This window comes from Acanthochromis polyacanthus, chromosome 10, assembly GCF_021347895.1.
Source record: "Acanthochromis polyacanthus isolate Apoly-LR-REF ecotype Palm Island chromosome 10, KAUST_Apoly_ChrSc, whole genome shotgun sequence".
Taxonomy (NCBI): domain Eukaryota; kingdom Metazoa; phylum Chordata; class Actinopteri; family Pomacentridae; genus Acanthochromis; species Acanthochromis polyacanthus.
Window position 1 is genome coordinate 13,297,894 of NC_067122.1, and position 23,584 is coordinate 13,321,477.

The following is a 23,584-nucleotide window of genomic DNA, read 5'->3' on the forward strand; positions in this document are numbered from 1 at the left end:
TTACAAGAAAAATATATTTAAATTAAACAGTGAAATCTCCTGCTTAATGGATCCCTTCATTATACAAATTAAAGCTACACCCATGCTTCTGTGAATGACACCAGCCACAGTAAAGGTGTGTGTCTGTGTGATGGCAACATGACACACACAGGCTCATCCAGGGTGTGTGCAGATTCCTATCGTGTTTCTTCATCCCTGTCTAGCTCTCTCACAGATCTATTCTTAAAGCTGACTGAGTCCCATCCGCTCGCTGTGAGATCAGTCTGACCTCCCCGTCACAACAGTCTCCTCCCAGACGACGCCATCCGACCTTAGGACTGTCGGCCCGTCTGACCAATAGCAGCCGGAATCCCCGTTTCTTACGCATCCCATTGGCCAATCAGACCCGAGGTGGGCGGAATCACCGGGGGCCTGCTTTTCAAGCTTGGTTGCAAAGGTAAGCTTCGGCTGGGATTTTTTTGAGTTTTTCTTTGACATGTAATTTATTTTTCACGCTGTAATTTATAGACTAGTGTTGTATATGCCGGTGTGTTAATATGTCCGCTAAAACAAACAATATTCGGCGGGTAACAGTCGCCAGTTGCTAGCTTGGCTAAGTGAACAGCCCTGTAAAGTACTCCAAGCAGAGAGAACAACGGTGATTTTCCAATATTACAACAACGGTGCGCTAATTCTGATTAATGTCTGTATTGTCACCTGAACAACGGCGTTGTCAGGGCACGTGGAATACCCTGTTAGCATCCTAGCTGACATGAAACGTTTTTCTTATCGGTTACTATCCCGTTATTGCTAAGTTGCGCGGTTTTAAGTTTGCTTTCTTTATCAATATAGCCAGTTCCCAAACAAAACGACGTGTCTGTGAGTGTAACACCACATCGCTGGTGTTTTAACTAGCTAACCGCAGCATGTTTGTTGACATCTGTTTTACCATTCACAATGTACTGTCCTCACTCAATGTGGCTGCACTCTGAATACTAACAAAGCTGCTCAGGGAAAACACGTGTGAAGGGAAACATTTGTGCAACTTAACACCCGGGACACTGTGATAGACTCATCATTTGTTGTTTACACAGTGTTGTGCTACTCCAAGAGAGCCTTCGGAGTGACTTCCAGCTGAGCCGCGTTGACATCAGGACGTATATCCTACCACACCTCTCCTCCCTTCAGGCTGCCTCCTCCACTGCTGGATAGTGATCGGCAACTATTTGGAATTCATTGTTTGTCTATAAACGGAATGGATTTTGAAAACACTTGACTTGTATAGTGCGCCGGACAAGTGTTGTGAGAAAGCCCGCTGCTGGTGGTCAACTTTTAAGGAGGTCGCACTTGGTTATTTCTGCAGGGGGGGACTAACTTAAAACTACAATGGATCAAGCCAGCGGTGGGGAGGATCCGAACAAACCCTCTAAAAAGAAATCCAGCGAGGATGAGGGTAAAAACAAGAAGCTGGTAGGTGTTCAGAGTTGCTCACATGGCAGTTAGTGTGTGAGTGAACTGTCACATCATGTAATCCCACAAGCAGGGGTTAATTTCTCTCTTAACTTGTAAAGCAGGAAGTTACACTGGTTTTCAGTTGCAGAAAGTTTCAGCAAAGATTTATTACCCACACTGTGGTAAAGATTTTGACTAATTTTATGGCAGGTTAGTGAGTGCAGTTTTAATAGCGAATTCCAATCAAACCAACTCTAAACATGACTTAAGTGCAGTTAGGAAGCTGCATGTTATCGATACCTCTCTGTTGACTTGCAGGATGAGGCACAAACACTTATTGATGTGTTGTTATTACTATTTAATGTAGCCCAATGCAGAGGGGCTAATAGCTGTTTGAGTTGAGCAAAAGAGATACCGTTTCGCTGAGTGCTTCACTTTTCAAAGCACTCAGTGCATCATGTGATTACTCCCGTCAATACATCCCCTGGAAGTTTTATTTAGAGTGTTGTTGTTGTGACAGTTTGACCCCCACATATATATCTTTAAATGTACACAAAGAAAAAGTCAAGTTACTGGATGATTCATTGTGTAATGTGATGTCCATGTGGTTTGTGGTGGCTTTATGTACTGTGTGAGTGTGTGTGTGATTGATAAAACATACCCTTAGTCAGCCTGAGGCTCGTGCGATAACAACTGAAAACAACCTCGACCAATTGTTCCATTTTTAGTCTCCTCGTTGGTTTGGCTTGCTGTAATATTTTACGTAGAGGGAATAGTGTGGTTTTTAGAAAAGGAGGTAACCTTTTCTGCATTATTGGAGCTCAGTATTCTGTATAGAATCTGAATCAGTCACTTCTGATATGTCAACTCATGCTGGGCTTCAACTTGTTGGCCCAAACTAACAAACCGCAATTGTGTAAACAGTGTCCCTTGCTCCTAAGAATATTCAAAACCAACAACAGCCTCATTAGGTAAACTGCAACCACATTCTTGTATTCAGTGGGCTAAATGGAATGTAAAATCGTAAATCTAAACTAAACTACTGCGTGTGTTAAGTGCTGTCAGCAGTTGCAGAAATGACTGGTTGAAAGTAATTTTCCATAACCAGAGACACAAAACTTTGGCTGCTGTTGGTTTTAGTTCCTGCTTTTCCAAGTTTGTCAGCATGGAAAGTTTGGCTAGTGTTGAACCTTTCTGATTAATGTCGCCTCTCAGATGCCAAAAATCGACTCTTAGTAGTGTTGTGCCTTGTTGGTGGGATTGGTCAGAAGTTTAGTTGCAGCCACAGTTGCTAAACAAGGAACTAAAAAGCCACTGTTGAGGTTGAAAATGCTTGAAACTAGTTAGTCAGATTTCACATGAATGTATGACTTACTAGAAGATTTTGTTTAGATCTCAGTTTTTGTGTGTAGGTTGTGACTGTTGTTAGTGTTATATGAATGTGTCCTAGAACTGAAACAGCATGGAAGTCAGTGCTGCTGTATTTCAAACTAGAGAGCTTTAAACTGTAATCACTGGCTGTTCAGAGCAAGGTTAGGGTAAGAGAAAGTGGGACCATAATGACTGCCAGACAGGAAATCCCAGAGTGGACTGCAAAGACATGCACTCCCAGAGCTACTGAAGGGTGTTGCTTTGAGAAATCCTGACAACAGGCTGCAACTCGTGAATATCCTGCCTCCAGAGTTTAAAATGTTTGCAAGAGCGCCAAGATGACATCAGCTCTCAGCGAATCCCTTGTGAGACGTCTGTGTAAGCTTTTTGTGAAGTAGTCTCGTGGTTAGGCACGTTCCCTGTTCTTCAGATCTGAGGACAGAGCAGTTGGAGGCAAAGGAAGCCTGAACTGTGGCTGTTGTAGAAATCTCGGCACAGCTCGGAGTTTGAAGGAGGAAGCGATTATTCATCCCTGGGTGGAGCCCTGATTTGTCGTCTTTTGTTTATCCCCACTTTTTCGCTGCCCCAATATACACTAAGTTTGTTTGCAGATGTGTAAATAGGATGAAATTTAAAAGCATCATGGCATGCATAGTTTAATCTGCGAACATACTGCTAGTCTGTTTTAAAGGCAAATAGGACAATAGCTTCTTTTCAGAGGTCTGTCAGATAATTGTGCAATCTCATTCTAGGACAGTTTAAGACTCGCTCATATTCGTTGAGTACGCACAGTTTTCGCTATATATGGGGCTACAGAGCTGCATGCCTGACATGCAGTGTAGGTTGTGTGGATGTGGTCGTGGCTCAAGCATAGGGTAAGATCTAGAATGAGAAGGATCAAAGTTGAGGTTGTCACTTTGCTTTCACACTCAGAACTGCTAGAAAGTACAGTACCATTTGCATGGCTAATGAGGAAGGGGTCAAACTTTCACAGTTTGGTCGAGGCAAAGTCAAATCAGTCTTTAGAGGAGAAACACTGAGAGCTGTGTGTTTGTTTAACAAGTCACTGGGCAGGATTACATCACACCAACACCATTTGGGCTATGGGCCCAGGATGTAGGTACTCAGCGCAGCCAAGGACATTAGAATAGCACTACAGTGTTCTGAGATAAACATACCTCAAAATGTACCAGTGGTTTCTTGCTATTTTTTTTGTTATAATGTCCTTTTCTTGATGTTGTTATAGTACGACAGCCAGTTGAACTGGCAAATGGAATGAGGTCTTTTAAAGGAATTCAGGAGAGCTGGTTTTCCAGAAAGGCAGAAATACTACCCTTCCACATACCAGAGTAAAAGATGACCTCACTGTGCAGCATGAGAGCAGAATCATCCCACTACATCCATGTAATAACAATGGGGCTTCATATGTTAGAGTGTGTAGGAGCAGGCTTACTTTCAACCAGCAATCTGAATGTAGGAAAAGGACATTTATTGGGTGCTTTTATATACGTGGCACTTTGGATTGCTTACGAACTTAAAGGTTTAGCTTCAGTTTCTGTCTTTTATGTCAGCCAAAATTTAGAGAAAGAAAGAACAGTCACATGAATTTCCTCCTCTCAACTTTTCTCAAACAGCTGACTTGATGTCCTATATGTCATATGAGTTCATTCACCAAAATGTGAGTTTTTTGAATTATCTGTACTAAGAAGTTTATATCATATGACATGCAGTCCTGTGATATTTTTTCCAAACAAACCCATTGTCCCACAGACAGATTTGATGTAAGGAGGAATTCATGATGTTTTCACTGATGTAGTAAAGTAGCAGTTGTGCCAAAAAAGGACTGACTGAGCAGTGAACTGCAGTGAATGTCTCTGGAAAAGACTTTTATCCTCAAGTACACAGTATATTTATCAAAGGCTTAAGCTGCTCTTCGGCAGTGATTGTAAAATCTTCGTTCCTTTTGAACAACCAAAAAAGTAATATTTGTCAAATGATTGAACTGGGACTTTCTAACTACAAAAAAAAAGAAGTACCCATCTTCTTCACCGGCAGCGGGTTTGGTGGTAATTTAACCTTGTGATTTAATTAGTCAAGGGGCTGATTCATGTTTGCTCATAGCAGGCTATACTTGTTTGCTTTTAACAAAAGGATGAAGGGTGATCAGTATATCAAGGTCATTTGTGCATGTACTGCACATACACTGCGTCAAGAAACTGAAAGCGGTCAGTGGTTTAGTTTGCAGCATAACTGAGATAAATGTCTGCTATTTAGCACTTTTTTACAGTAGTAATATTACATACATAGTGCAGATAGATAGGACAGTTGGCCAGTACTAAAATGGTTTAAGTTTTAAAATTATCAAAATTAATCAAAATTAATGTCTTGTTTAAGATATAACACGTGAGGGAGAATATTGTGCTGGACTTAATGTTAAAAAAACAGATGTTCATAATACATGTTGGCTGTGAATTAAAGCTCACTCCCATTTATGCTCTATTATTCCATTGTTATCAGATGCACGTCTGCTCTTCTCTGTTTTTCTTTTAACAATTAGCTCCTGTGCTGTCACAGGGTGAGCCTGTTAGAGAGTGTTTCATTATTGGCAGTCTGTAGGCCGACCTAAAGTTATGATCGGAGTGGTTCATTAAGTATGTTTTGAAAAATAATAGTCCCTAATATATTTTGTTATAATAACTTAATAAAAAATGGTAGACATACTGTTGATACTGGAAAATTACTTTTGGCAGATAAAGGACATTAGTGGAACCAAGAATTTTAATAATTATGTAAATGTGTGTAGATAAGTGTAAGTCATTTTGGTTGCTTTAAAATAGATTGAAAACACATAGTAGAAATAAAATTAGAGTGTCTGATTCATATTTGCTTTGGCGAGTATAACTTTGGTGCGTCACTAGGATTTGCAATATTCAATCATGTTAGTGCATGTAAGAGTACTAAAGCAAGACACACATGTCACATTCATGCGTGTCCCTGCTCGTGTGGAGAATTTAAGGTCATGTGGACAATGTAGGTGTCACCATTGAATTTTAAGAGAACAAGAGGAGCATAGTCTAGAAGACCAAAAAGAAGAATTGAGATGACAGTGGGGTCAACACATAACTGAAAGACATTACGAGACTATTCAATGAAAAATGGGGATGTTGTGTGAGAAAAGGTATAGAAAAGAGACAGTAGTAATGAGCAGATGAAGAAAAAGACACAATACTAGAGGTAAGATGAAGAATTAAACTGTGGAACTTTTCCTGGAAATACGTAACAGAGTCAAGTCAGTTCATTCATACAGACATTAAACACAACAAAACACTGACCAAATGCTGAACAACACGAGTCAAATAAAATTATTAAAGCAAGTTGAGAACAAATAACTCCAGCAGAGAAACAGGACTGGACACTGAAAGAGCTCAAACAAACAAACAAGACGTTTTTTGTCACTTATGCTAGGAAGCTGCAGGACGACACAGTGAAGCTTTGTCCCAGTGTTAGTTTAAAATATTCAGAGACGTCAGTACAGTTTGTTACCTGCTGGCTACAAATGTAAGCCGAGTGCAGCCAATTATTGTCAGCAGCTACAATGTGGAGCTAGTAACAGTCTCACAGGGCAACGATTAAACTTTGGAAAGACTTTGTGCCAAATGAGCACCACAAATACGAAAGATATCATCATGCCAGTTTGTATGATACGTAATAAATGTTATATGTTGCTAAGAGAGAAGCATACAAGTTCATCTGAAAGCTTTAACGCACATTCTTAACACCTACAAACATGTCTGTAAGGTCAGTAGCTGGAAAACGGTAAAGTTGAACAGTGTCACATGGCTCTGTTGACAAGTTTGTATAATGTTCTGTTGTTAGCTATTTTCGAATTGATTTTGTAGTGTTTTAAGCTCCATTGAAGCTTAAAGGTAACTGCAGTGTGTCCAGTCACAGCCTCTGTGTATCAAAGACCTAACAGTAACTAGTATTTAAACTGCTTACAGTGCATATATCTGGTGTTTTATACTCTCTCTGTGGAATTATTTCAGGTGTCTGTACAAGAATTAGATAAAATGAAACTGATTTAAGGAAGTTACTGAGTATCAACAATAATTATTTCCAGAATTTAGGGTAGAATGTCCCTATAACTAAATTTTACCCCTCAGTCCACAAGGGTCTGCGTGGACCCCTCTGAATATGTGCACACGCAGTTGAAAATATGAGTTTGTGCAATTATGTGCACAATATGTAGATAAGACTGCACATGTATGCAACAGAATCTTCCAAGCAGACTCCTGTGCACTGGAAAAGTAGTATAACCACAGCAACTAGTCATTTGTGGATGTCTGCAGTTGTCCAGCAGAGTATAATCAAGACCTTAAAGAAACGGGTAACTGTGAATCAATGCAGACTTGTTCTGACTGATCTCCTTTCCCTTTTATTTTACCTCTACTCTGATGGGCGTGGTCTCTTGCACATTATCAAGCCCACTGGATTGTTTCATGAGTATGAAAATGATCTGAATCAAAAGCTCTGGCCTTTCCAGTCACCAAACTTTAGTTGTGTGCTCTCCACCACCATCACCAAAACACCGCAAGAGAATATGTTTTGGAAGAATGGTTTTTCATCCCACCAGAAGAGTTCCAGAGACTCTAAGAATCAATGTTAAGCTGCATTAAAGCTCTTGTAGCGACATTTGATGGCCTGACAACTCTTACTTAAAACACTTAATGGTAGTCTATCGATCTATCGATTTTTTTTTTTTTTTTTTTTTTTTTTTTTACATATATATTGCGGGAAAAAAAAAGTTTTTCTTGTTTTACTCTTCAGTCTGACTAGAGCCACCCAGATCTGCTACACATTAGGCTATACCCCAGATTTGAAAATATGAAGGTTTTATGTCAGAATCGAGTGTACAGCTAGGCAGTGGGTAATCTTCATGGTTTTGACAGTTCTGACAGTATCACATTGTGAATCATATTTAATGGCTTACTGTGCTGCTGCTGGTGGAAGCTGTGGCATTTGAAGCTTTCAACGCTTTGATACATGAGCTTTAGGGAACCCTCTGGGATCATTTTAGGTCATGTTAGCATGTGGTTAGTACAAGTTGTCAGCTTGTTGCAGACTTGAGGCTTCGCATCTCCTGCTTGGTCACTCTCAACAAGTTTTATGATGCAGTAATGCCTGTTTTTTTGCCCGTTTCTTTTTTCTTCCATGTGCTACTTTGCATTTCATTATGTGTTATTGAATAAATATAACTGCAATTGTGTTTCGGAGGCATGCGAAAAACAGCAGGAAATAGACCACATGTGAGTGTTTTAATGGCATTCAGGAAGTTGGAGAGAGGAAGCAGTGAAGAATGCTTTAGTCACACAGTGGAGGAAACCGACACATTCACTGCTCTAATGTCACCCTCCGAGATGAGCCTTATTCATGTATATCAATGGATTAGATCCAAGGCTTGAGAATGGGAAGTTTATTGGGCTTGCTGTTACTTATTTTTAAAAAAAAAAAAGTCTGTGTCAGACAACCTGAGCATCAGTGCATCCTTTCTTTCTGTAGCAATACATGAATCATACGGGGAAGTTGGTCATAGCTGCATGGAGCAGTTTGATGCCTCATGAGTGGAGGATGTGATTTGGCTGAGTCTAATGCAGGCCAGGATGAAGGGGTTTCCCTGCTCCTTCACTCGAATTGATGTTAAATTATTGCAATGGGTGAGCTTTCCTTCTGTTGCATTTGCTCAGAAGAGGTGTTTATTTGTGTTATTGATATGCTTTGAATTAGAGTTTTTCAGTGCGAGTTAAAAATCTGATTTTAGCGGGCTGGTTTAACAGCTGTGCATTGCAATCAGTGGTGAAAATTACAAATGGGAGACAGATTTACTGTAAAAATACCATGCTACAGAAGAATGTCTATAGATGTAAGTCTTTCTAAAGCAAGCTGATGGTGTATTTGAATTGAATTGAACTGTAGAATTGATTAAAAAAATCCTTCATGTAAGGCTAGATGCTCTATGAAAAGAGGTCAGTGCAGAGCAGCTACTGACTGGCTGACAGAGAAGAGCCTGGTGCACTGCCTGATATGTGTCAAGTGAAAAAGGCTTGACACAGACGTATCATGAGTCATCATATTTTAAAATGTAGCAGGGGTATTGTGGGATATCACAGAGCAATGTGACAGGTACAGTCACTACTTTGACATTTGCAGCAGCATATTTTCAGATGCTGGGAGTCTTCTTTTTCAACATTCTGCTGCCTAGCGCTGTGGTTATGTGCAGCATTATCAGCCACCACTTAGCCAGCAGCCTGCAGATAAAAATAGGGTCATGGGTTCGCATGCTTTTGCACATGTCAGCAATTAGAGGAAACGACTGATTCAGCAGGTGTGATCGCTGCATGATTTAAGCTCGACTTTAAATCCCGGCTAAAATAAATCAGAATAATAACTGCAACACCGTAAAGTTCCTGAAGCACATGTAATACAGTCTTTGCTGGAACAGATTTATTTCAGTAGTCTGTAAAATCCAAATGACATTTTATGTGATGTCATGAACAATTTAAGAAGATCTCCGTCCTTCCTTACAAACCCCGGCTTTTGTAATGCATATCTTGCCGACCCTGAAGGATACAGTACCAGAAATTTGCTTTCAACGGAGACGGAGATAACCTGCGGGCAGTGCTGTGCTAGTCTGCAGTCACATGATGAGGCCATCGAGTGTGGAGCCATTGAAATCTTAGCTGCACTGCCTTTTGTGTGCTTCCCCTTTTCAGTACTTGCTGTTTTAGGAAACTGTAAACAGTACCAGCACTTTCCTGAAATAATAAAGCGACCACAGATTCATGCCCTTTTAAAGGCACACCAGCTCTCGCAGATATCTAGTGCATTCTTTTTTGTTTATTTTCCTTTTTTTTCAGATTAATCACAAGCTCTGAGATGTTTTTGTTATGTGATTGAAACAAGTATCTCACACCGAGACTATATACAAGAAGAGCGATCTCTGCTTATGACCTGATTTTTTTTTTCTTTTTTGAGGAAAGCAACCTCACAGTCTATGCTTGATTAAATGATTTGCAAATCAGCTTGCTGAGATGACAAGGATGCCATTATGCTGTATGTGACAGATTTTTCTGTGCTGTGGTAAGAGGTGGTGTCGTCTGTTGCTTGTTGTCTGGCCCCCAGTGTATGCTTGTGGCGTTGCCTACAGTACAACACTATATGTGTTCCATGTGCTCTATAATCACGCAGAATCTTTCACTCTAGATTTTACTCTCTTCTTTGCTGCCTTTTGTAATGACTAACTCACATATAGATGTTTTTTTTGCTAGAGATAATTCCATTGTCACTTCAGGTAAATGTAAACCACATCATGTGTGGAACACTCTGTTTCTAAAATAACAGTTTGAAAACAAAAACACACATCAGACATCGTCAATTCTAGTTATATAGCTCATAAGTCTGTGATAACTTCTTTGTGACAATGTGTCTTTTTATTAATCAGTATTATTATAAAATAGGACTGATACAAATTACCATAATATCTTTAAATTGCTAGTTTTGTCCAAACACCAGTTAAACACCTCAAGATATCTGATTTGCAAATTCTCGTATTTGAGAAACAGCTGTCACATTATTTATTTATTTATTTTTTCACTTAAAAGAATGACTCAATCAAATATTAGAATTGTTTTGGGTTGACGTTCAGGTAGGTTGTCTGTAGAAAGACTGTGTAAATGCTGTTGAGATTTGCTAATCAAGTTGTTGATTAAATTGACCTCCAATAGTTAAGTTGGTATTTTAGTGATGTACACCACTAGCATTCAGTTTTGTTGCTACCCGTGCAGAGTTTTGCCGAAATGTCAAATTTGGAAAACCAACCGATGTTAATAGACCTGATGTGTGTTTTACTCTGCAAAGACGAGTCTGTAAAACTCCTTGTGGTGCTGCTGTCGTAGCCAGGAGGAAGAAAACCTCCACCAAAGTTTGTGAAAAATGAGACGCAACACAGTAGAGCAGATGTTTACTGTCATTTAAGGATTCAGGAATAATTACAGGCATACTGTGAGGAAAAACACACAGAAAGGAGACTTGTATGTCTATGTGGCTGCTGCAGTCAATATATTCTCAGCGTCAGTTTAGAGTGCATGAAACCCCAGTTGTAAGTGGGGTCTTCAGTGTCTTTTGGCCTCTTTTTTCCACTTCTTTGCACGTCTTCAAAATGATGTTCTCACAGTGCAAACATATAGATAAGCGTGAAACATTATATTGAGAAAAATAAATCGTGCTTCCAGATATCTTTTGTAGCAGTGGAGGCTGTGTTGTGTTCTACCTCTGAGTTTACAAAGACAGCCACTGAGAGGACTTTGTAACAAGATTTATTTAGAGCAATTAACTTGCTTAGACTTTATCTAATTCAGTTACATGGATGGTATTTGGTGCTGTCTGGTGCCGCTCCCTTAAAATTGATCACGGCATTGGCTGTGTTGTACATCCTATCAGATTACACGAAGAAAAATTACACAATTTCGACATTTATGACAATAATTGGCAAACGTGACACTCTCATGTAAATTAACATTAGAGGTTTGGTGGAGTTGTGTTTTTCTTCAGTTAAAACCAGCTTTTTGATTTTACTCTCAACATAATCCATGGAGTATTTTTCGATAAACGTTGTCACATCTGTAATCTGTTATATTCATTCGCCGGGCCACTGGGCAGGGCAGCGCATCAATTTATAGCAGGAGCTCTGGTGCACCCTATTGAAATGCTGAAGAGCAACAGTCTAGATTTGTGGATTAAATATTTTTATTTTGACATTCAGAACAGGGCATCTTTTTTTCGCAGTATTTCTGATCTGTGATTTGACAATGATAACGGACATGCATCTTTGGCCGTCTGAATTATCCAGACCACTGTACAGTGCTGATGTGCGGGTTTCTCAATGGTTGTCCTAAATTGAGGTCATCACTGACTGAGGCTTTAAAGTTCCTGTGTAAGCAGGTTCACAATCATTTTGCAACGTGTGCATCAACACTTATTTAATTTCTCACTTGGACATAAATCAAGATTTTGTATGTATAAGCACAGTATATTATTATTTTAAGCAACAACAGTGTTACAAAGGCAAACTGCATGCTTGTCGCTATGTGGGGTGAAGAAATGTTGGCCATTCATTTTACTAGTTGCTTTTTATTCCTTGTCTTGTTGTTGTGCAGTGCAGATGGCAAGTTTTATACTGCTTCTGTGTCTAACAGCTCTCCAGTGTCCGCTTGTAATGAGTTACTAGTACAGTATATTGTCTTGTTTTGAACTGTGTCTGTAAGATCTCTTCAGCACTGTCCTGTTGCTTTGAATTGTTAGTGTCTGCCACAACAAGATGTGCTTTATTCCACTGAAATATGTGGAATTTTTAAATGCTAGTTAAGGACATTGATAATTGGTACTCTCAGAACAGGCAACAAACTGTTTATTAAATGAATGAACATCAAATGGGAATCCAGATTTTCTGGTAGACTGGACTGCTGAGCGATTTAAGTTTACTTGCCAGCATATGAGGCTAATTATAAAATTTGCACTTTTCCTTAGTTTCTTCCAGTTCTGCTATCTATTTTCCCCCCAGAGGAAACGTGGATTTCTTTGTCGCAGTGAAAGACAAGTGTGCGTGTTGCTAACACCTTGTAGCCTGTGGCTAAACAGTACAGTCGATTAAACAGGGACACAAGGTAGTTTCATGAAGTTGCCAAAAACTGTCAGCAGCACTGATAACAGTGTCTAGGTCCCAGTAATCCTTTGTTGTTATTAGAACTAATTAAAGTAAAACCTAATTTCCTTCTAAACTCGTTTTAGAGAGGCATCGTAGTCACTGACTTTATAGTGATAGTTCCAGTGAGTGAATTAAAATGACATCATACAGATGGCCTAGTTAAATTAGTTGAGTATAACAAGTGTTGCTATTTAAAAGCTCTGCAATTATAGCCAGTTTGAAACAAAACAGGTCTTTTGTCCGTCTTGGATGAAAATTTATTTCATGTGCCACTTGGTGACATTTTGTTATACAACTAAGAGCAGTTGTAGGAAGGATATGTCTCTTTATGAGTTAATGGAATACTAGCATTAATTGTAGTTTGTAATATCAATTTCAAAAGTTATTGTGTGAAATATGCATACTGATATGGTTTTGTGTCCCCAAATTGGCTCTCAAGTTGTGGGATATTGCTTTGTGTTTTCATTTTTAAAGATCTGCATGGAGTCATAATCATATTTGATTAAGGAGGGACCCAGAGCTAATTTGATTAGGTTATTTAGAGAAATATGTGTTTGGTAATAAACATTTATTATGATGAAAAAGTTTACTTTAATAAGCGAGAGAAGCCCAGAGGACATGCAAGCTTAATTGTTAGATGTTAAATTGCAATGTTGCGATGTTGCCAAGATAATGGGCAAGGAAAGGCCCTCAAGTCAAGGCAATTAACCAAACAGTGGTTTGATTGTTGTTAAATTGATTAGAAAATGTTTAAGTACTCCATTTGAAAATTAGCTATTGTTTCACGCAGTTTTAGACTGTTAGAGAATGCTGGGCTTAATGACACATTGCTCTGAGTTAGAAATGGGAAAAGTTGTTGCTCAGGTCACATTCTTACTATCACAGACATTGCGTGGAGTGCTGAAGCTATATTAAAGGAAATGAGTGACAGTAAGATAACTACCTGGACATCCCACACAGCACCCTCTATGCATAATGCATGATGCAAATGCCATATTTGTTATCTTGACTTCAAATAACAACCTGGGCAACACATGAAGCCTGCACATAGAGGCTGAGGTTTTGTTTTCTGTGGTTTATAGCTTTTTTTTCCCCCAACTGTTGATCAGTTGTTGCCGACAAAACTAGTGATGGATATGGCAGTTTGAGTGTCTGCTCATTGTTGCCCAGAGCGACAGCTGATGAAGATACACAGAGGGAGGTGCAGGTTAGAGCCAATCTGTTTGCTCGCCCCAGCATCAGTGGTTTCCTGATTAGAATAGTGGAGACATCCGCGGCTGGAGGCAGGCTTTATGGCCATCACTACCCCACATCTCCCTACTCATTAGTACTTTACAGCCTAGCACCACAGCATATGGCAGTGTTGCTACTGCTTCCCATTTGAGGTGTGTTTCAAATGGCTGTCCCTTGCCGAGCCACAAGCCCTTGGCTGTAGGCTGCCTTATTGTGTCTGAGACGAAGATGAACATCTGCATTAGGAGAAGTTGTGGTTTTAATTTTTCGGGCCACTGTCACAACAAAAGATGCTCTTTAGAACATGTGCTATAGCAAAAAAAAAAAAAAAATTAGTTTAGTTTAATAATTTATTTGTCAGGGACCATGCACGCAAACATTAATCTCATAGAAAAGGGGATGTATTGTACCAGATTTAGCTGCTAGCTAATTTCCATATGCAGTCCCTGAGCAGGTAGAAGCAATGGTTTTTAACTGTGCCAGTCTGTAACACAATGCATTGAGAACATGTTGTGTTTTTGAAATATACAAAACCAACCAGCAGCACTAACTTGCATGTTTTCAGTGGATATTATAAAGTGGTGTGGTTGTGGGATTATAAGTGCTTCATGACAGGTCTCATTTTATGTATTTCTTTGCTATGTGTGTTTAATGTATGTGTCTTGGTGATGCTCAACCTTGAACACATACACATGTTTACATTTAGCCTATTATTTGGGATCATTGTTATCAGTATTGTCACATCCTACACATGTACAACATCCTGGATTTACTCGTACTATCACTGGATAAAAAAAAAAAAAAACGGATCATGAGAATAAGCTAATTCTAGCTGTTGTTTGAAAACATTTAGCATATATGTTTTATGTCTTCTCTAATGTATACAAGAGTTAGTGGAAATTTAATTTGCTTAGAATTAGGAAAACGAGAAAGTATCCAGAGGACACTGTACATGTGACAACACTTCAGATGGGACGCATACTGTGCTTTTTCCGGTATTGTCATTTTCTGTTGGATCTTGTTTTTCACACTGTGCCCTCCCTCCAACAGAACATACACATAAAAACTTTGGCTGATGATATGGTAAGGCGCTCGGTTTAATTTTGGTGTGACTCGTTTTACTTTGCGTCATCTCATGTTTTGTCCTGACTGCATGAGACTTTGAACTGAAATATGTGGATGGATCAAATATGACAAAAACAAATGATTTAAATGAATATTTTAATTAAACATGAACGTGTAAAGATGGGATACATGCAGTTTTGCAGTACAGTGTGAAATTATATTACTGTGCAGTAACAAATAAAGGAATGAACTTTAATCCGTCTCACTTACTGGTTTTGGTACCACGCTATAAAGCTGTGTAAATAAAAGATGATTTTTCATGGTGCTGTTAGTTAGCACCACCAAGGTCTGTTGGCCTAAATTTTTCATTATGAACAGAACTTAGCCCATAGCATTTAGACTTTTGTAAGCAGCTCATAGATCATTTAGTGTGTGATTATCAGTAGCATTTTTGATTAGATGTTTTTGCCTTGGGCTTTTTTAATACTCTTAGTTAACAAATAGCCTCACTTTGACACTTAAAAGCTTAGATAGTGCTGCATTATTTTTTGTATAACCAGCCAACATGTCTTTGCAGCTTGCAGAAATCTGTGTAACAAACAGTATGTTTGATCCATACAGTAATATTTCATGTTACTGACAGTAGTGACATCATGTCTGTCATATATATGTGTGTCTTTCCATTTCATTTATGTATAATATGCTCATTCATCCAGCACGTCGTCTCCCTTCCATTTTACTAAATTCAACTAACAGTGTCTGGTTGCATGCGGTTCTTGTACTTTTTCTAATTTCACACTGAACTTCACTGTACAGAATTCATCACAGCGGTGTCAAGTGATGAATATAACAAGGAAACTTGTTACTCACACAGCAAGCTTAAGTAGGTACTGTATGTGAAAATTATTTGAAGAACAGACCAGGTAATCCCATGAGTTTAATGGTAAGTAAATTCTGATTAGTTTCATGTTCTGTACTAAGAGAAATAAATGTGCTCTCTCCAGCATTTTTGTATTGTGTCTTTACTGTAATATGTGGTGAACACAGTATCTTTAAGACACTTGCAAGACACAGAAAGGATCATTAGCAGTGCAATATTTAAATATGTCAAACACTGTGTTTTCTTTCAGCGTGATCGTATCACCAGTTTCAGGAAAACAGGGACGAAGAAGGAGAAGCCCCTTATACAACACCCAACAGATCCCCTCTCTACCCAAACCGAGCTGCCTGTTCCTCAGCCCCTTTTTGATGACCGATCCATGAATCTCTCGGAGAAGGAAATTATTGACCTCTTTGAGAAGATGATGGTAAGCTTTGTGTTTTTCTTGCGATGTTTCCCTTGCATAGGGTCACCTGGAGCACTCTACAACAGTTGTACTGCTTCTGCTTATACCACAGAGTAATAGATACTGAGAATTTTATGATGAAATCTGAAATGAATTCTAAAACAGACCGTCTGCTTGTTTGGTAGTTATACAAAACAGAAACTAAAGTTTGACAAACATTTTTATTTCAATATTTTGCTACTCATGCATCCTTCTTTTACTGCTGATGAGATGAGGCATATGAAACAGCATGATAATGAAATTATTGCTTTTATATTGTATTTAATGCAACATCTTTCAATTGTTTACCCAATAAATTGGGGAAGTTTGCTGTTTTATGGTTCAAAATAGGTCAATTAAGAGATTTGTTCAGATTTGAACTTTTGTTACTGTTCTTGTAACTTAACGAGTTAAGAAAACAAACAACTTTAGATCTGAAACCAGCAGGACTACACAGAACTGTGATGAGAAGCAGGGCAGAATTTCATCTGTAGGTTTGTAGAGATCCCATTTAACTGTTTCATCAGAACTTCATAGCACAAATTCTAAGATTGAAAACCCCTGATGTAGTAGCCGAGGTTTGTGAAGTGATGCCCATACTGTGCAGGTTAGGGCCCTGCAAATCAATACTTTGTGGATGGAACACACAGCTAGAACTATGTATGCTGTAGCATCATATCAAGTGGTGTAGGTGACTCCCAATGGTGACATATGACAGTCCTCTGAAGACTGACCCTAACCTGAATTTCAAAATGTGTAATAAATTGACAAATTTATTTTGAAGTTTCATTTTTCTAGTATGCACAGTGCTGCAACACACAAATCCACACGAAGAGGCTGAAACTGACAGAGACATTTCGTCTGTATATCTAAAGCTTTATTAGGCTTCTTCCTCTGTGCCGTAGAACTCAATTGTTGTCCAACCTAAAATATGCATCACTGAGCCACAGCGTTGCATTTGGTGACATGTTTGTGTCATGAAACTGAAGTTCACTGTACCCAAAGGGGTCAGGATCACATGATTATCCACTTTGTCCTTTTGGATCCTGGATTATGCTGTCAGTTTGTTTTGTCCAGCCTGAACAAGGTGTCCAACACTTTGGGCCTTGGTTGTGTTGATAAGTTGGCCTGGTGAGTTTAACTCATGAAACTTCATCCTTGTCGCTCCAAACTTACAGCTCCAGCAGTACAGTTTTCAAAATGTCAGATTAACTGCAGAATCTATAATCTGCTCAGAGCCTTGCTATCTGTTGACAGCGTAACATTAGTGTCAGCTGCTGCCCTTAGCCCTTAACAGTCCGCGAGTCTCTGTTGTTTTTCTGCTTCTCAATACTGCGACCCAAACCAATCCATCACATCGGACAATTTCATGTGTAGAACATGCATTCAAGCTTGTTGTATTGATCAGACTCTGTCCCTTAAATTCTGAATTTCCCCAGGAGTTTTCGTCCACAGTCAACAGATTGTGAAAAGTAGCCCAACAAGTAAGTGAAGCAGTGTAAACAGAACTGGTGTGGCCGTTTGACCCCTACCTTACAGGAATGACTCTCCAAAGGTCATGAACGTTGTCGCCAATCTTAGTCTGCAAAGCCATTCCTAAATAAACTAGGAGAACATTCCTAGTGCTATACTAAGACCTATGCCCTATCTCTAAGTTTAAAAAAAAAATGTAGATTTGCTCCAATTTGTAATGGGTTCATCCTTTGGTCAAGCTCCACCTCTCCACCTGTTTTCATGAAATGCACCTGATTAATGTTTGTGTAATCTTGCTGGTAGATAAACAAACAAAAACAAACAGCACTAAAAACAAACCTCTGTCTTGGTGGAGGAACTATAGTGCCCATATTTTTCACAGCGAGGAAGCATGTCAATAAACAGTGTGGCTCTGTGGTGTGTTTTTGGACAACAATGAAGCTCTGTGGCACAAATGCATAAACTTAATAAGGCTTTGGACACATAGCCAATTCTTATGTTAAGTTCACTGTTGTTTTTTGTCTTTTGATGGGATTTGTGGCCAATTACAAACATATTTAAAATCATCAAAGTTTTCTTTACTGCATCTGTAGTAAAGATAAATCCATTTTACATTCAGATGTTAAGCTTCTGTGAAGGCCGGCTCCACCTACGTATTCCCTTGGCCGCTGTCAGAAGCCCACCAAACTTTGAAATTCACTTTGCACTCATCTGTGGGGTCAAAGCGCTGTCACACTTGTGATTTTCTCCATTGAAATGCATTTTTGGCCTTATGTACTGCAGGACTGAAATCTAACAAAAAGCTTTCAGCCCATCTCTTTGAAGTGAGGAGCTGAATTACTCTGGCTTCATTGCATAGGTTGTGTGTACTATTGTGGATAATGTCTCTGAGTGTGTGTGTGTGTGTGGTACGGTGCCTGCCTTTCCTTTTTTCTCATACAATGGTCTTTATTGCCAGGGCCACAGAAATGCGACCAGTGCTCCTGGTTTTCATCAGGCTACTGCTCAGTGTTTTCTTGCCTGGGTGCTCATCCCTGTCACTCAGTTCACCTCTCAATTACTATGTTTGTGCTCACAGCAGCGTGACATTAAACCCAGGCTTCAATTTGCTCAGTGACAGACGACACAGAAGACATGTTTGCTAGTCTGACATTTGACAGGCCTTGACACTTTGGGTTGGGAAGTATAATTACAGTAATGAAATCGAAAAGAAAAGGGTTATTTACTTATGCACTTTTAGAGCCATCTCTATTTACGTTCATGGACTGTAAACTTTTCTGCTTTGATGCAGCAAATACAGAAATAAACGTGGTGGGTAGTTTCTTTTGATGCTTGTAGCTTCTCTTCAGCATCTGTCTTTTCTCATCATTTCCTTTCATGTCATACACACATACATTTTAGTTGCTCTCTTTGTCTTTACACCCATTCAGTTATTGATTGTTATTATGGTGCTACGTTTTGCAGCCTTAGATGTCGTGCTGGCCTCAAATGTAGGGCTGACCCATGCCATATTAGTGAGACCACCTACTGTGCATTAATGACTAGGAGAAAGTAAAAATATTTTTTCTTAGGAAAGTGGTTCACACATTGCGCTGTGTGTATCTCATAGTGTAAATAGCACATAGTCTATTACTGAAAGGTCATCAAAGGGATCTGGTAAAATACAGGAAGAAGCACTCAAACAGTGGCAAGGAAAACCAAATGAACTCTTTCTAGAATTTTTGAAGCCAACATTGAGAGCAGGAGTATATTCATAGGCGCATGGGGAAAGTTAAAATGCATGAAAAAACATTTGCTTTCAGCACTGCCTTAAGAAGGGTGTAGTTTATGTCTTTTACTATGTGTGTTTTGTCACAGAATTTCCAAAGATGTGCACAGCCAGAGTTCAGGGACTCATCAAAATGCGCAGCAGTAAATCCGCTGATGAAATGTCCGGTATTTGCATCTCACTAAGGAGACAGCTGTATTGCAGATGCAAACTCCAATCTGAGAGGTTAAACCTAAGAACAGAGTAGCACAAAAAAAATGACATGTAAACTAAGTCCTTTAGCCGTCAGTAAGCTGTGAAAGCGTTACGCTAAACCTAGACTTATCACAGTCCCTTTTCATTATAAGCTGTCTGTAGAAATGATCATCACAAAACAGCAGAGAGGTGGCGTGTAGTGGAGTTCGATTTGTGATCCTGAAGGTGTGAACTTGTCTCAGTAGTTGTTGCATATTGACACTTTAAGTCCCCTGTGTTTATGTGGCCATTAGCAGTTATGGAATTATCACCTGGATGATGCTGTTACTTGTCTGGCAGCATGAAAACCTGCAAGAGCAGGCCATCCTTACCTTGGATTGATTGAACTAATTTGATTCCTGCACCAATTTTTCTAGAGAATGGGGAGTGGTATCGAGGTGCTTGCAGAGACAGAGGACCGGCGAAAGAGGAATGTCACATTGCAGTGCTGCTGTGGCTAGTTTGAGGTTTTATGTGCCTCTGTGTGTGCCATTGTCAGGATGAACACTCCTAGTATTAAGCTCCTATGTGATCCCTCAGCAGTTCCACTCTGCACCAGGACATTAAAACCAGCCCACAGGAGAATTACTGCATGTGCCCTTACACACTCATGGATCAGACTTGAGGGTAGTGGACAAAATAATTGATTTGTCACAGCTGAAGCAAAACATTTTTTTTTTACTTCGTCTACTTTTCTTAGATCCATTTTCCCTGAAGAGTACCCGCTTTCAGCCTCAGATTCATTTGATGGTACCCATGAATTGTTGTTCTTCATTTCAAGCACATAGTGCGATGTGCTGTGCATGTAATGTAGATGTTAGGTACTTATCAGGACAGTGGCATATAAATATTTTTTGTTTTCACTGTACAAAAGCAAATTTGATATGAAATGTAACAGTCACTAATTGAAAGCTCCCACCCTAATTTAAAGATGCTTACATGCAAACCAGATGAACTGTGCAGAAATTGTACCATTTTTTAATATATACACTCAACAAAAATATAAACGCAACACTTTTGTTTTTGCTCCCATTTTTTATGAGATGAACTCAAAGATCGAAAACGTTTTCTACATACACAATATCACCATTTCTCTCAAATATTGTTCACAAATCTGTCTAAATCTGTGATAGTGAGCACTTCTCCTTTGCTGAGATAATATCCATCCCACCTCACAGGCCCATTGTTGTGCCATATCAAGATGCTGATTAGACACCATGATTAATGCACAGGTGTGCCTTAGACTGCCCACAATTAAAGGCCACTCTGAAAGGTGCAGTTTTGTTTCAATGGCTGTGCGAAGTTGCTGGATATTGGCGGGAACTGGTACACGCTGTGGTATACGCCAATCCAGAGCATCCCAAACATGCTGGTGAGTATGCTGGCCATGCAAGAACTGGGACGTTTTCAGCTTCCAAGAATTGTATACAGATCCTTGCAGCATGGGGCCATGCATTATCCTGCTGCAACATGAGGTGATGTTCTTGGATGTATGGCACAACAATGGGCCTGTGAGGTGGGATGGATATTATCTCAGCAAAGGAGAAGTGCTCACTATCACAGATTTAGACAGATTTATGAAGAATATTTGAGAGAAATGGTGATATTGTGTATGTGGAAAAAGTTTTAGGTCTTTGAGTTCATCTCATAAAAAATGGGAGCAAAGACAAAAGTGCTGCGCTTATATTTTTGTTGAGTGCAGCTGAATACAGCTTATAGGTCATATCAGAAACTTAAATGTGAAAATATGTAAGAATTTAAAAATTGTAATAATTAGCTGCAAATGTGCTGCAGTTAACGACTGCCTGAAATGTACAATCCACAGACTTCAGCAGATGCTTGCTATTTTCCCTGGTGAGGTGCTGCCAGACCTGTAGTTCAGCCATCTTCACTTATTACTTGTTTGGGGACTGGTCTTTAGTGAGTCAAACACCTGCTCAGTTGGATTAAGGTGACTGGCCAGTCAAGAGCATTACACTGTTAAAATGTCATTGGTTAATTTGGCTGTATTTAGGATGAACATTCTGCTGTGTTTTCCCAAAACCTGGGATGGATGTAGTTTATAAAGGGCCATGAGTCTGCTTACCAATAGGGATGTGAACGAGCTCAGCCTTAAAGCTAGAATTTAGCTCAAAAACCTCAGCCATTTTTTTTCCCATGTAAAGTCTAGTCTGCTAGAATAGTGAACCAAAAGAGTAAAATCAATATGCCACTGTCCTGCGAATTCTGGACTGGACTGTATATGCCGTACATGTACAATGGAATCTGTCTCTGCAGGAATGAACAAGAATACTGATGTTTGATTTGCAAAGTGTTGCAGAATGAGATTGTTTCTGGCATGAGCACAGCAAATACAAACTGATTGCTATTAGGAAATTCTTAGCAGTCCACCATGAGACAAGAAGCTCTTGTAGAGATTTCTTTGTCACTCCAGTGTCGTTGATATCAGCTCAAATCTTCTCATTTCAGTTCTACCAGCAACATAGTCGTGATATCTTGAGACTTTTTTTTATGTAGCCTGTGAGGGTATAATTAATAAAAGAGAGTTAATCATTTTGGAGGCGAAACATGGAGGGCTCATTCCTCCAGTTTGCCCCCTGACAAGCGTCCCGCAGGCCCACTCCCGCTACCCCTCCTACAATGCATTCACCCTGCCACTTTTTGCCTCCTTTATTGAATGCCAATTAAGCAGATAAATTAGTAGGGTTCAAAGATTAATTAAAAAACCCTGCTGCTTTCCTTGGGTGAAAAAATCTGCCAATTGTAAAAGTTTCAACTGCTTTTTTTCCCCCTTGCCTGTTTTACAAAAGATGTTAATGTTTTTTTCTTCTAGCTCAGAGGGTATTTACTAGAGGAAATGTAGTTGAAGGAATTTAGGTCACAGTGCCCCTGGATGGGATTCCTGCCCATGCTTCACTGAGAAATGAAGCTAAACCGTTTGAATCAGATTACTTGTGGTTAGATATTTAAACCTCTCTACGATAGTGTTCTTATTTAGAAGCCATATACTTAATTTATTAAGTGAATTTTACTCTGAATTGGATGGAGGTGGACTGCAGCCAAATCAGATCAACCGTACCAAAAGACACGGGGTTTTCTTTGCTTCCCAGCAGAGGGCAGCATGCCTCCACAACTTTAGATTCACTATCCTAAAACCCTGAGGAGAATGTTTTTTCATTCTGTTCATTCTAGCCGTCTCTTTGTGAGAGAGTGCTTCTGATAAACATCCCCCTCCATTCTAATCATCATGTCATTCCCTAGCTTTTAGTGCTCTGTCCGGCCTTCGCTCTATGCCCTGATGTCTCTCACATGAAAGACCTCTTTTGTGATGCAGAATTAAAGTAGCATGAAGATAATACTCCCAATAACACTCAGATACTGCCTATCCAGCCTATCTGATGTGATTGCATGGCCTCAATAGACGCAGTGTTGTTTGATTTTGTTCTCCTGTTCGGAGTTGGGGTGTACAGTTTTTATTGCCGCAGCCTTGCTACTTTCGTTTCAAGGACTAATTATTACTGCCTTTATTTTCTGCTGCTGTACACTGTGACTTAACAAAGAAACAGAGATAGAAAAGACATTTATTCGGCCATAGAAGGACAGGATCTGATATAAAAGGGTTGTAGTGGAAATGGAACTATAATTATTGGTCGGTCTAAAATGTTTCTTCTTACTCATGAAACTGTCGTACTGTAAATAGCCTAGTTCAAAGTTTGAGGTTTTGAGATGCGCTTATTTTGATATTGCCAGTTAGGTTTAAGTGTACCACTGTTTGGCCACTAAAATTAGGTATGTGCTATGTGTATACTTGGGATTGACTTCTGTTTCACACAACGCTTTTTGCCTCATATTCTGTTTGCATGTTGTGAAAATAAATGATTCATTTTGTAACCCAAACTTGGTTTCAATTCACATTTTAAGTAT

The 23,584-nt window shown here is 39.4% G+C and overlaps 1 protein-coding gene across 6 annotated transcripts in view; it reads left to right on the forward strand.

Annotated features, from left to right (window-relative positions):
• Positions 1 to 314: 314 nt before the first annotated feature.
• The window catches only part of diaph2 (diaphanous-related formin 2), a 388,183-nt gene continuing 364,913 nt past the window's right edge, over positions 315 to 23,584 (forward strand). For 4 of the 6 annotated variants that reach the window (XM_051954583.1, XM_051954588.1, XM_051954587.1 and 1 more), the window contains exons 1-4: positions 315 to 436; positions 1,074 to 1,449; positions 14,846 to 14,878; positions 15,991 to 16,167. In XM_051954583.1, coding sequence (XP_051810543.1) covers positions 1,366 to 1,449; positions 14,846 to 14,878; positions 15,991 to 16,167 — 294 coding nt within the window. In that variant the 5' untranslated portion in view covers positions 315 to 436; positions 1,074 to 1,365. Of the gene's footprint in view, positions 437 to 474; positions 663 to 1,073; positions 1,450 to 14,845; positions 14,879 to 15,990; positions 16,168 to 23,584 lie in introns of those variants that run through there. The other 2 variants (XM_051954584.1, XM_051954586.1) reach the window with 2 other exon arrangements.